The sequence below is a fragment of the Rutidosis leptorrhynchoides genome, chromosome 6, assembly GCF_046630445.1.
Source record: "Rutidosis leptorrhynchoides isolate AG116_Rl617_1_P2 chromosome 6, CSIRO_AGI_Rlap_v1, whole genome shotgun sequence".
Lineage (NCBI taxonomy): Eukaryota > Viridiplantae > Streptophyta > Magnoliopsida > Asterales > Asteraceae > Rutidosis > Rutidosis leptorrhynchoides.
In genome coordinates this window covers 40,983,181-40,997,466 of record NC_092338.1, presented here as the reverse complement: position 1 = coordinate 40,997,466, position 14,286 = coordinate 40,983,181, and the positions used below count along the sequence as shown (strand labels likewise).

Here is a 14,286-nt window from a genome sequence, read left to right as displayed (position 1 = left end):
GCCAAGCTTTTAGTATCAGCCTATATATTTAGTGGTTTACTTAATACTAAACTCCAATGGTCTACTATGGTAGCAGAATTAGTTTATTAATATCAACAATTAACCATTTGTTATTCTAATGCATACCTTAAAATACCTGCCACAAGTCTAAATAAAATTAACAAATTCATCATATCACCAAAAAGATGAAACTTAGGCCATAATAATAATTCTTTAAAACCACACTTCAAAGCAGCAGCATAATATCATCTAATTTATCCAACAAATACATTTTTCATTATGGTTCACCACAGTCTTGATATTTCAACACTTTTTATGAAAAAAATTGGGAATAGTAAACATCAAGATACAATCTTGACAATCCTCATACCGAGATTTCTCCTGTTACTTAAGTTTCTCGAATAGCTTAGGCGCGACCTACAGATCCACGTATCAAGTAAATGATAATCTTACATGAGGAATGTTTCAAGATATAAAGAAGGATGAAGAAGCTTACGCATTTGTCGACACATTGCCAATAATCAAAATACTGTCCTGTGCAATGCTTGTGCCCGGTTTCATCTGCTTCAACCCTTTTCACACAACCCTGTATATCGTGACTCAGATGTCAAACACAGAGAAAACAAGGTTTTCCTTTATGGGGTAAGCGGTTAGCTTAAGCTTTAAAGCAGGTGTATAACTCACTAGTATGTTCCTGCTATTTCGGTGGGTGTTTGGATATGTGTTTATAAAGTAAGGGACAATTATCCCTTATGGATATCTCAATTGCCAACTCTAGCTTATGGATATGTGTTTATGATTGAACATAACTAGGATACAGCTATTCATAAGTAAATGGGTCAAAGTTGCCAACTCTAGCTTATGAATATCTCAATTTGAAGCATGTAATATCTGGTTTAAGGTCTATCAGAAAGAACCTGATACTCGAGCCAAGCTCTAACACACTTGGGCTTGCATGAATCTTCAAAGTACTTCTTCTGGTCAACTGGTTCTTCGTCCGCCCTGGTACACAAAGACATAATTACACGAAAATCTAAACTCGAATTTATAATTTGTTGCAAGTCTCTTAAACTATACGAAGTACATACATACATTATCCCAAAGAAAAAGTTTGCACAGAACATTACAAAACAGTAGAAACAGATAGCAGTATAATGTGATTTACCTTGTCTATCAAACCAAAACCTAAACTACTACAAACATCATGAAGGTTCTTTAGATATAATAAATCCTACAGCATACTACCGTATAAAATATTTTTTCGAAGGAAAATAATCCTTCTTCGAGTCAAGTGTTAGATACGTGGTATGAACAGGTATTTAGATTGAAAGTTTGTAAACGGGGTATAGGAAATGATAGATGTCGTTTGATTTGAGGAAATAAAGCGCTGTTTGGCTCACGGAATCCAATGGGATTCCGCCAGAATTGGAATTAAATTTAGACACGACGAATTTAGACACGACGCGTGTCTAAATTCAATTCCAGTTCCGCCAATATCCCAATGGATTTCGTGAGCCAAACGGTGACTAAGTTTCAAAACTAGGAAATATATCCTAAAAATTAGGTTTATAACCTGATTCCCATTCCACTCTACTATGATAATAAAACCCTTACGAGTATTTAATACTGAATGCAAACCAAACACCACCTAAATCTGGAAGAAGCAAAGAGTTTGGATCCTAACCTAGATTTGTAGTCTTAACAAGAGCAAGTAATACATAATACATATGATGATAAATAGTATATACAAATACAAAATAACAGTAATAAGATTGAAGTAAGTGATTACTTACATAAGTAGATCAAAGGGAATACAATAAAGCAATCAAGGTAATCTGCAAATGATCAAATTTCAATATGTTCAGAAACCCTAATATTTACAGATCTAAAGATATATAGAATCAATTTTGGGGGAAATTTATTGACTTGATTGGAAAAATTTACCGTCTGAAGCAGCAGTGGAACGAAATGGAGACGACGATGTTGACTCCTGATCTCCTAATTTGATTATTTCTAGGGCATATATACAGCTATCTAACTCTGATTTTTCACATAAATAATATAAATTAAATATTAAATAAATAGTATAAATTACAAGTATAAATATGAATAATAATACGTAGTAATTAATAATAATCTTATATGTATTTATCTATACATTATTATAAAGCACGTGTTTTTGTGTCATCTTCTCAATTAATCAAATTTAAATTGTCCTACGTGTCATTATATTAATTAATATGAATTACATAATCCTACATATCATGCTATTATTAAACCAAATTAGATATTAAATTAATTAATAATATATAGCCGATTGATTTTGTTACCTTATATAAAAGAAACAACAACAACAATACCCAATTCCACTAAAGTGGAGTATGAGAGAGGTTAGACGTAGACAGTCATTTCCTCTACCCTAAAGTAAAAGGGAAGTCATTCCTCCACCTACGGATACCTATCAGTCCCCAGGCAGAGGAAGTCGTCCCTCCCTATTCTGTAGAGCAGAGAGGCTGCTTCCTAGGGACCTCCGACCAGAAAGAACCAAGAATTCCGATATAATAAAAGAAACAAATAAATATATAATATATAAATAATCAAATACGTCCCAAAACAACTAAACTATAAATACTATTACTATAAATTATTACGAATATATTTTTACATGACTGTCGTTTTTTCAAGGAGAAATTAATTTTTATTAATAATCTTATTTATAGAAAATATATATTTATACGGACAGAGTTGCGAGATGGGTAAATACCATCTTTATCGGTTGACTTTCCTGCTCACTCGTTCCACTCTTTATTCCGAGGAATAACTCTCTCTACTTACTAAGGTGAATTCATAGCCCCACTCTTTATTGCTAGCAAACTTATTTAACTTTTTGGGGTGAGACACATGCTGCTTTTACTATTTACAATTTAGACACAAGTACCAACTGCTAAAACTATGCTATACCCGGCTATGTCCGACTAAGTCCCTACAGTGATATTTTTAAGTGTTGCGGCATGCTTATTTATTGGGGGTAGGCCTATCGGGAGTAACGTCCCCGATACATTTGACTAAGTCTTTGTATTACTTGATAATGAAATTAAACCGACAAGGACAGACACAACTTGTCATGGGGCAAACTTGAATGTTTAGTCTAAATATCACGCACTGGCATAACTTTTGGATCTGCGAGATCTACTTTTTGATCCTGCGGGGGATCAACGTTATAAACTAAATCTTGTGGTCTAAAAACAATGATAACTACTTTTGTTAAACCTATGAACTTCACTCAACCTTTTTGGTTGACACTTTAGCATGTTTTGTCTCAGGTGCTGTTTGATTCAAGCTTTCTTATCTACTACTTATGTGATGCTACTTGGACTTAGGATCAAGAGATATCGCATTTATTACTTCTGCATATGAACAATTACTTTATCGTTATTTCCATTATTGTAACGACATTTCATTTTCCGCTGCGTACTCAATAAAGTTAAATTTTCTCATTTAGTATTGTTCTCGTATTATAATATGTTGGTTTATTTGATATTAGTAACGTTTCTTCCAGACCCTATTGGGAGGACGTTACAACAGTAAACACTATTTGCTACAGTAAACACTATTTGCTACAGTACACACTATTTGCTACAGTACACACTATTTGCTGCAGTAACATTATTTGCTGCAGTAAACCACTATTTGATGTCGACGAACTAGCAAACAAAAACGGAAAAGGCGGCCATGCGATCGCATGGCAAAAACACTGAAAACTCATGCGATCGCATGAGCTACAGTAAATGGAAATATGCCTATAAAAAGGCAGTTTGCTCAACGAATTTATTACACCATCTTTCTTTTCTCTTCTTCTGTACGTAAATTTTATATTTATAATTATAATTTTAATTTTAAGTTTAATAATAATAAAGTATATTCGAGGGTATTTTTAATTCAGGTTTCAAACCGTTTTAAAATAAGGAAATATTGGGTATTGTTCGGGGTATTGATGATGTAGCGTGAGGGTACGAAATAGTATTATTTTTAATACAAAATACTACAAAATATGACACAAGTTTTATTTATTTACGGATGGGATATACCTAAACCTTGCTACAACACTATAGGCAGTGTACCTAATCGTAGAGTAGTGTAGTTTTTAGTAAGTCCGGTTCGTTCCACAGGGAGCTGGTGATACTTACTATATTTTTAACTATATTTATACAAAATATATATAATTATATAAGTAGTAATATTATTATAAAAGGGGAGTTTTTACCGTTTAATGACCGGTTTGTCGATTTTATATTTCTAAGCGTAAAGATAAATGACAATAATTAAAGTGCGTAAAATAAATAAATGACGATAAATAAAATAACAATAAATAAAATTGCGATAGAATATGAAATAAAAGGATTATGCTTATTTAAACTTCCGTAATCATGATGTTTGACGTTTTGATTTTAATTAATTGTTACTCGGGTTAATTGTCCTTTGTCATGGTTTATTTGATACCTATCTGGTTTTTATCCATAATAGTCCATCGGTCATAAATATAAAGTGCGAGTGTCCTCGTCAAATTACCCTTATACCCGAAGTCAAATATTCCAACTAATTAAGGATTTAAACTGTGACGCAGTTATCACTTCTGTCAACAATTACACTAGTTATCACTGTATGTAATCTACTCCTGTTTTGATTAGATATGAATATTAATTTACCCACTTGATCAGTTTGAATAATCAATTACCCAACCCGAATAATTAATTAAATGATTATAATAGATTCCATATGAACGTCACTAAATAGGACAACCATAATCATTATTAATTATTAGGATAATTAATTTGAAGATAGGTTCGACAGACTCCAATGAGTTGTCACTCAATTAGACAATACCCCCCATCTATTAATAGTCAATAGTCCAATTTCCACAAGTGTCGGTCTTTTGCCCAAACCTTAATTATGGTACAAAGCCCAATTACCCAATTTTAGTAATTAGCCCAACATCATGATTACTTCGTTTTAAATAAGCATAATAATAACTTAGCTACGAGACATTAATATAAAAAGGTTGAACATAACTTACAATGATTAAAAATAGCGTAGCGTTACACGGACAGAATTTCGACTTACACACTCAAACGATCTCTATCATAAATCTTATTATTATCATAATTTAAAATTAAAATTAAGATTATTGTTATATCTTATTACATTAACATTATGATAGAGATTTTTAGATATTGATATTGATAATAGATTTTTAGGATAGAAAAAGGGATAGAAAAATGTATATTTCAATTGATCGTTACATAGCCTTTTATAGGCGAAATTAGAAATTGAATTTTCATTTACGACCCCTGAACTATGCTCAATTAATAACTTTTTATTATTTAATATTATTCTTATTATGAATTATTTAAATATTATATTTTATTCTTGTGCATAGTTGACTCGTAATTTTTACACCGTTGCGTCGAGCGTTGAGAGTTGACTCATGTCCCGGGCGTTGATAGTTGACTCATGTCCCGGTTCTGGATTTTCGAACGTCCTTGCGTACAATTTAATATCTTGTACTTTGCATTTTGTAACTTGTACTCTTGTCATTTTGAGACGTTTCTCATCAATAAATTGAACCTTTTGAATTGTATTTTGTACATTTGAGCTTTTTGGACATTTGTGTCTTCAAATCTTCATTTTCTCCTTTTGTCTTCGCACTTATTTATTTAAACAATTACAATGAAAATATAATACAATTACATATGAAAACCTATTATTTAGGAGGGATATTGCTATAAAATATATGTTCCTTTTTAGCCTTATCAAATATCCCCACACTTGAGCGTTGCTTGTCCTCAAGCAATACAGAACTTGAAATAAAAACATACATGAATCACTTTTTTATTCATCACACTTTGTACATTAGTGATTTTGATATAGTGGTATAAACAATGATAGTAACGATAGAACCATGGTTAAAGGTGGGTGTGTCATCCACAGTTGCCTCGGGTTTAGGTCAACGACACTTGCAATCAAATAGCCGATTTACTTTCGGTTTCCAAAGCAAAGTGCACATTTGAAAGGCGGTTTACAGTCCCACATGACTATGAAAATTTAGATCCTTTAGGAAATTGGATCTTTATGAAAACATTTGATCTTTTGAAAATTCAATCTAGCTTTTACCCTAGACAAGTTTTCCGGAATAACCCTTCACCGGTGTTTGCAAAATATTTTTGTGGGTTGTGTGGGTTTCAGATTTGAAAATTTTAGCTCAACACTTGTGGTTTTGTGTTACCCACTTGCTAACCTTGTATTAGGAAAGCAACACGTCCAGTTTACTTGTCCCGTATATTACCTTTCGGCAAACTACCGTCCGGTTGTAAAGGAAAGCGATGAACAAGAAACTGTTAAGGCAATGTCCCGTGACATGCTTTTAATTATGGTCCAAAAACGTGTCGGATGCTTTTACTATCCTTTGTAGGAGCAATAGTAAAGCTCACCCTTATAATTTTTCGGTCTGGCACAAGGTCCTGTCTCTGACCATGCTATGCAACCACCGTTCTTACGGTTGACACCCGATTTGGTTCAGGTGACCTAATGAATTCTGATGAATTCTCAGGATTTTACGTTCAATGGTAATGAACGCATTGAAAATGGGTTTTCAGAAAACAAATCGGTTTTAATTTTGATCAAAATATTTTCTCGTTCAAGCTCGAGTTTAGATATCATTGAATTCCATGAGTTTGAATTCTCAATCTTTAAGGTCAATCTCTAGGATTGAGTAATATCAGTCTTAAAAGCTGATTTTTAATCTTTAAGGAGATTATCCTTTCTGGGGATCTGATTCATTAGTCTTATCAAGCTAATTTGCACGGTGCCCCCCATTGTACGAGATAAATCCTTCTCATGGTTAGGATAAATCTGACCACATGGCGACCCTGTTTGATGCTGAGGTCCGTGGATTTCCTGCTGATTTTAGAGATGACTTTTCTAGATTTTTCGTCAACCTACAGCTGGTCTGGACGACAACTTCATGACCTAAATCAAGAAGCGCGTGTCTTTTTCGGAAGACTTTACTTCCTTTTAATGATGGAATTGATTCATCGTGTAGATCCATCTTTCTTTCAAATGTATTACAGTAAACCGGGTAAAACTGATTAGTATCGTCCAAAGCAAAAGTACCTGCAATAATCTTGTACAAAAATATGTGATAGATAGTTTTTAATTGAATAACTTGGTACATTCTCCCCACACTTAGTTTCTTTCTTTGCCTTTTTATTCTCCTTTATTCCATTTTAAATGAATTCAAGCGTTTTAAGTTGTTTCTCAATTTATGTCCTTTTTGAGGTAACGATAATTTCGGTATTAACACCTAGTTTTCATCGTTCATAAATATGTATAAACATGATTTTAAATTCATTTAGTTGAAAATTTTTCAAATTTTCACAAAATTTGGCAAATAAACTAAGTGCAAACCCGAGAGAATTTATAACCCTTCCCCACACTTGAGATCATGCAATGCCCTCATTTGCATGAAATCAGACTATAATTATAAATTCATGAGGGTGATTAGTGTAGAAAAGTGAAAAAATACCCAGTTTGTAAGCATATTATTTTACATCACATTTGATATTTTGCTTCTTGTCGTCAAAATCAGTAGCTATTGCTGAACTTAATGTTAGTCTTTGAAAGTGCGTTGTTCTACCCTGTTTTGTACATAATATAAAATACAAACATATATATACATATTTTTGAAGTTGAGTATATTACCCTACGTTCAAAAATTTATAAAGTCTAATATCTTTTTGGCATACTTTAGATCAATAAAATTAAAAATAATGATAACAAAATTTGCCGTCCCACCCTCGGGTAAAGCAATTTCGGCTTAATGACCTAGTCTTCAACTCACGACGAATTCTAGAAATCATTTTTTCAACTTAATGAATTAAAGTAAATTTTGTTTTTAAATATCACACAAAACTTAAAAGCATATTAATTTCATATAAAACCTAAAAAAAAAAAAAAAAATTCAGAATGGGGGGAGAAAACTAGTTCTTTAGTGTCTGCTAGCGGAAAAGACCAATCGGATTCCATTCTCGGAACTACACGAGAACAGAACAACTAACTCTAGATAACATTTTCTTAGAACATTTGAATCTCCCCACACTTAGGTAGCTGTGGTGTCGAAATTGTGATTAACTTCATCGTCAATTTCTTTTGGTCCATAATCAACTTGCCTATCTGTGACTTTTTCTTTAAGCCAGTGCCCGACTTCTTCCGTAATATCCCAAAATTCAACTAGTTTCGCCTTTTCTTTAGGCGACAGATTGGATATTAACCGGTTACATAACTTAAAGTTCCCCTTACTTCTAGCATCAATAGCCCGTTTATAAAGTTTCTTCATTGAACTGTTAATAACGGGATCATTTAATTTCGTATCAACAACGGGGTTATTTGTTATTGGGTCGTCATTAGGTGTTACTTCATTTTCCCCACACTTAGGCGTTTTATTATTATTAAGCACTACCGTTGGAGTTGGTAAAACAACATGGTTCTTACCAATCGTTTTTATTGGTTCAACGGTTTTGGTTGGTGGAGATTTAGACTTTCGAATCATAAAGGTGATTGATTTGTTACCACTTTTAAGTGTCATTCTTCCATTTCCTACATCAAATAACGCCTTGGTGGACGCTAAGAATGGTCGACCTAAAATTAAAGGAATGTTTGGGTCCTCTTCTATGTTAATGACAATGAATTCGACTAGAAAGGTTAAATTGCCTACTTGAACGGGTAGGTTGTCAACAATTCCAACTGGGTGTTTAATGGTTTGATCAAAGAGTCGAACACTCATATCCGTTGGACTTAACTTACCTACTCCTAATCTCTTATATAATGAAAGAGGCATAACACTTACACTTGCACCTAAATCTGCTAGTGCATCATACATGACACAATCACTAAGTAGACAAGGAACAATAAATTCACCCGGATCACCTATCCTAGGAGGAGGTTTTGGTGGAACTGTCTTCACCGGGTTTACTTCTACGGCTTTTGTTTCTTGTACTTTCTTATTCTTTTTCTTCTTCTTCTTTCCAGAGGTATCACAATCTTTATTACCTATCACTTGCTCATACTCAACTCCTTTTCTTGGAAACGGGATGGGTGGTTTGTATGGTGCCACCACTGGCTTTACATACTCGGGTGGTGGTGGTGGTGTAACTTCTTCATTTTTACTTACATCTAAAACCTTCCCATCTTCTGATGCTGGTTTTTTAGAATTTGTTGAAACCATATTAACATTCTCATTCCGAGGATTTACTTCAGTATTACTCGGTAGCTTTCCTTGTTCCCTCTCACTCATCATGCTAGCAAGAGTACCTACGTGTTTTTCTAGATTCAAAATGGAAGCTTGTTGAGTTCTTAATGACTGATCAAACCTCTCGTTCGTTTGGGTTTGAGTTTCAATAAATTGTGTTTGAGATTCAACTAGCTTGAATACCACGTCTTCCATATTTGACTTTTTCTCTTCGATTTGTTGTTGTGGTTTATACAAGCCAAGTCTTTGTTGATTGAAAGTGTTGTTTTGAGTTGGTTGGTTATTCGGACCTTGTTGGTTATACCAGTTATTTTCGGGTCCTTTTGGATTGTAAAGAATGTTTTGATTTCGATTGAAGTTTAGCTTTGGCGGTTGATAATTATTTTGATAATTATTTCCAGGCCTTTGGTTCATATAGGAAATATTCTCTCGTTGTTCCAATGTTGGTTCAATGTGACAATCTTTCAATAAGTGTGGTCCACCGCATAGCTCACAACTGATTCGTATTGCGTGAATATCTTTATTCATCTTTTCCATTCGTCTTTCGAAAGCATCTATTTTTGCTGAAACGGAATCAAAGTCATGGCTAGAATCGGCTCTAGCCACTTTAGATGAACGAAAAATATCTTTTTCTTGGTGCCACTCATGCGAGTGGGAGGCTGTGTTATCAATAATTTTGTAAGCTTCAGTTGCGGTTTTCTTCATAATGGAACCACCAGCTGTTATGTCGATGTCTTTTCGTGTAGCAACGTTGACACCTTGGTAGAATATTTGTACTATTTGGTAAGTATCTAAACCGTGTTGAGGACATCCTCTCAACATCCTTCCGAATCTTGTCCACGCCTCATATAATGTTTCATTTGGCTTTTGCGCGAACGTAACAATTTCTCCTTGAAGTCTCACGGCTTTAGATGCCGGAAAGAATTGTTTAAGAAATTTTTCAACTAAAACATCCCATGTGTCAATCGCCCCTTCAGGTAACGATTCTAACCAATCTTTGGCTTCTCCCTTTAAAGTCCAGGGAAACAACATGAGATAGATCTGCTCATCTTCCACTTCTCGGATTTTGAATAGTGTACAAATTCTTTTAAACGTACGAAGGTGTTCGTTAGGATCTTCATTCGGTGCACCACTGAATTGGCTTTGGTTAGTTACCATGTGTAGAATTTGTCCTTTGATTTCATAATCTGGCGCATTAACTTCTGGCTTAATAATGGCGTGACCTTGGCCCGTGCGTGTGGCTCTCATTCGATCTTCCATACTTAGAGGTTCCGTTACTTCCATAATTGAATTCGTTGAATCGGTATCACTAGATGATTCTGATTTAATGGTTCGTTCCTCAACAATCTCTGTTTGAATGATTGGTGGCTCCGGAGGAAAGTTTAGTGGTTCAGGATCTACGAACCGTTCCTGAATATTCTCTGGATTCTCAATTGTGAGGTTGGGTTCAAAAAATGGATTATCGGAAATTTGAACTGAAGTACTTGGTCGACTGGATGACGATTCTAAAGAAAAATCAACGGCGGTTATATTTGCTAAATGTCTTGATCTAGTTACAGGTGGTGAACGTACAAAAGGTGGTGAACGTCTTGCTCGGTGCATTCACTGAATATCCTATTAGTTTTTAAAAAGAAAGAAAAATTATAATAAGTTATCCAATCAATAGACTTTTCTGATTTTGCCCACGTTTCGAATAGCCAAAAGATGCAGCAGAGGGGCAGGATTCGTTTGGTCTCAATATAATTGAGTACTGTTTGGCTCCAATAACCCGGTCCACGTACAAATCCAACTATTACTACGAACCAGAAAATTTTGATGTCTATCAATTTAACCACTTAAAATAAATTTTCGTAATTTTAAGAAATTTAGAGAAGAAGTAGAAAAAATTCTAAGTCCTAAAAACTAGAATGGCGAGAAATAAGAAAGAAATAGATTGCGCGTCGAAAAATGTCGAAAAATAAAAGGTCGAAAAATAGGCGTCGAAAAATAAAAATAAGAAAGTAGCGCGAAAAACGGCGTCGCAAAATTCTAAAGCACCTAAATCTTAGTCTAAGGAATAAGCACTTAAGGGATTTTACGGCAAAGCCTAAAAATTCTAGAAATAAAAATAACTATGGCAAAACTAAACTTAATACTAAAAATTGTAACTATAGTCTAAAAATATAAAGGTAATAAAACTTAAAAAAAAATTATAATTTATTATATTTTTAAAAAAAAAATTTTTTTTTTTTAAAATTTTTTTTTTTTTTTTAAAAACGAATTTTTTTTTCTTAAAAAAAAACGTTTTTTTTTTTACAATTTTTTTTTTTTAATTTTTTTTTTTTTTAAAAACGAATTTTTTTTTTCTTAAAAAAAAACGTTTTTTTTACAATTTTTTTTTTTTTTAAAAAAAAACGAATTTTTTTTTTACAAATTAATACTTTTTTTATAATTATTATTTTTTTTCAAAACTTTTTTTTAATTCATTTACTATTCATGAATAGTAAATGAAAAGAAATTAATTAATTTACTATTCACATGAAAGCGACATGATAGAAATTATTAATTACAATTTACATAATATACCCCTGAAGTATTTAATAAATACGACTTTTTAAAACTTTTACGATTCAAAATATATTCTAAAATATTATTATATTATTATATTCTATTTCAATATTATTATATTATTATATTCTATTTCAATATTATTATATTATTATATTTTATTTCAATATTATTATAATTAAAAATATAGCGTTTTAGCGCTCCCCGGCAGCGGCGCCAAAAACTTGATGATGTAGCGTGAGGGTACGAAATAGTATTATTTTTAATACAAAATACTACAAAATATGACACAAGTTTTATTTATTTACGGATGGGATATACCTAAACCTTGCTACAACACTATAGACAGTGTACCTAATCGTAGAGTAGTGTAGTTTTTAGTAAGTCCGGTTCGTTCCACAGGGAGCTGGTGATACTTACTATATTTTTAACTATATTTATACAAAATATATATAATTATATAAGTAGTAATATTATTATAAAAGGGGAGTTTTTACCGTTTAATGACCGGTTTGTCGATTTTATATTTCTAAGCGTAAAGATAAATGACAATAATTAAAGTGCGTAAAATAAATAAATGACGATAAATAAAATAACAATAAATAAAATTGCGATAGAATATGAAATAAAAGGATTATGCTTATTTAAACTTCCGTAATCATGATGTTTGACGTTTTGATTTTAATTAATTGTTACTCGGGTTAATTGTCCTTTGTCATGGTTTATTTGATACCTATCTGGTTTTTATCCATAATAGTCCATCGGTCATAAATATAAAGTGCGAGTGTCCTCGTCAAATTACCCTTATACCCGAAGTCAAATATTCCAACTAATTAAGGATTTAAACTGTGACGCAGTTATCACTTCTGTCAACAATTACACTAGTTATCACTGTATGTAATCTACTCCTGTTTTGATTAGATATGAATATTAATTTACCCACTTGATCAGTTTGAATAATCAATTACCCAACCCGAATAATTAATTAAATGATTATAATAGATTCCATATGAACGTCACTAAATAGGACAACCATAATCATTATTAATTATTAGGATAATTAATTTGAAGATAGGTTCGACAGACTCCAATGAGTTGTCACTCAATTAGACAATACCCCCCATCTATTAATAGTCAATAGTCCAATTTCCACAAGTGTCGGTCTTTTGCCCAAACCTTAATTATGGTACAAAGCCCAATTACCCAATTTTAGTAATTAGCCCAACATCATGATTACTTCGTTTTAAATAAGCATAATAATAACTTAGCTACGAGACATTAATATAAAAAGGTTGAACATAACTTACAATGATTAAAAATAGCGTAGCGTTACACGGACAGAATTTCGACTTACACACTCAAACGATCTCTATCATAAATCTTATTATTATCATAATTTAAAATTAAAATTAAGATTATTGTTATATCTTATTACATTAACATTATGATAGAGATTTTTAGATATTGATATTGATAATAGATTTTTAGGATAGAAAAAGGGATAGAAAAATGTATATTTCAATTGATCGTTACATAGCCTTTTATAGGCGAAATTAGAAATTGAATTTTCATTTACGACCCCTGAACTATGCTCAATTAATAACTTTTTATTATTTAATATTATTCTTATTATGAATTATTTAAATATTATATTTTATTCTTGTGCATAGTTGACTCGTAATTTTTACACCGTTGCGTCGAGCGTTGAGAGTTGACTCATGTCCCGGGCGTTGATAGTTGACTCATGTCCCGGTTCTGGATTTTCGAACGTCCTTGCGTACAATTTAATATCTTGTACTTTGCATTTTGTAACTTGTACTCTTGTCATTTTGAGACGTTTCTCATCAATAAATTGAACCTTTTGAATTGTATTTTGTACATTTGAGCTTTTTGGACATTTGTGTCTTCAAATCTTCATTTTCTCCTTTTGTCTTCGCACTTATTTATTTAAACAATTACAATGAAAATATAATACAATTACATATGAAAACCTATTATTTAGGAGGGATATTGCTATAAAATATATGTTCCTTTTTAGCCTTATCAGGTATTGTTCTTGAATCCAAGGCCTACCATACAGTCGTCTACCATCATTACGTTTACGCAATTTGCCTACAATATTGAGTCTCAATATTGAACTGTGAGTTTATAGTCTCCCTTTTTAAATACTTTAAATATTTTTGGGCTGAGAATACATGCAATTTATTTTAAACGCGATAAGACACAAGTACATACTAAATTCTACACTGAGTTAAACCAAAAATCCCTTAGCTTTGGTAACTTGTAGCTGCCAGTACATAGGATATGGAATGGTGGGCGCGAATAATTGTATATGGATCCATAGGGTTTGACATCCCCGTCCGAGCTAGAGCGCTAGCCTTTTAACGGACTGTAAGACCCGAATATTTATTTTGTATACTTGTTTATAAAAGACA

The 14,286-nt window shown here is 32.5% G+C and overlaps 1 protein-coding gene across 1 annotated transcript; it reads right to left on the bottom strand.

Moving 5' to 3' along the window:
• Nucleotides 1–209: 209 nt before the first annotated feature.
• Nucleotides 210–2,061, bottom strand: LOC139853156 (cytochrome b-c1 complex subunit 6-1, mitochondrial-like). The gene is made up of 5 exons (XM_071842533.1): nt 1,945–2,061; nt 1,794–1,835; nt 918–1,002; nt 497–586; nt 210–417 (listed from the first exon to the last, which is right to left on the bottom strand). Coding segments are annotated over exons 2-5 (210 nt in total). The 5' UTR covers nt 1,796–1,835; nt 1,945–2,061; the 3' UTR covers nt 210–384.
• Between the last annotated feature and the right edge of the window lie 12,225 nt (nt 2,062–14,286).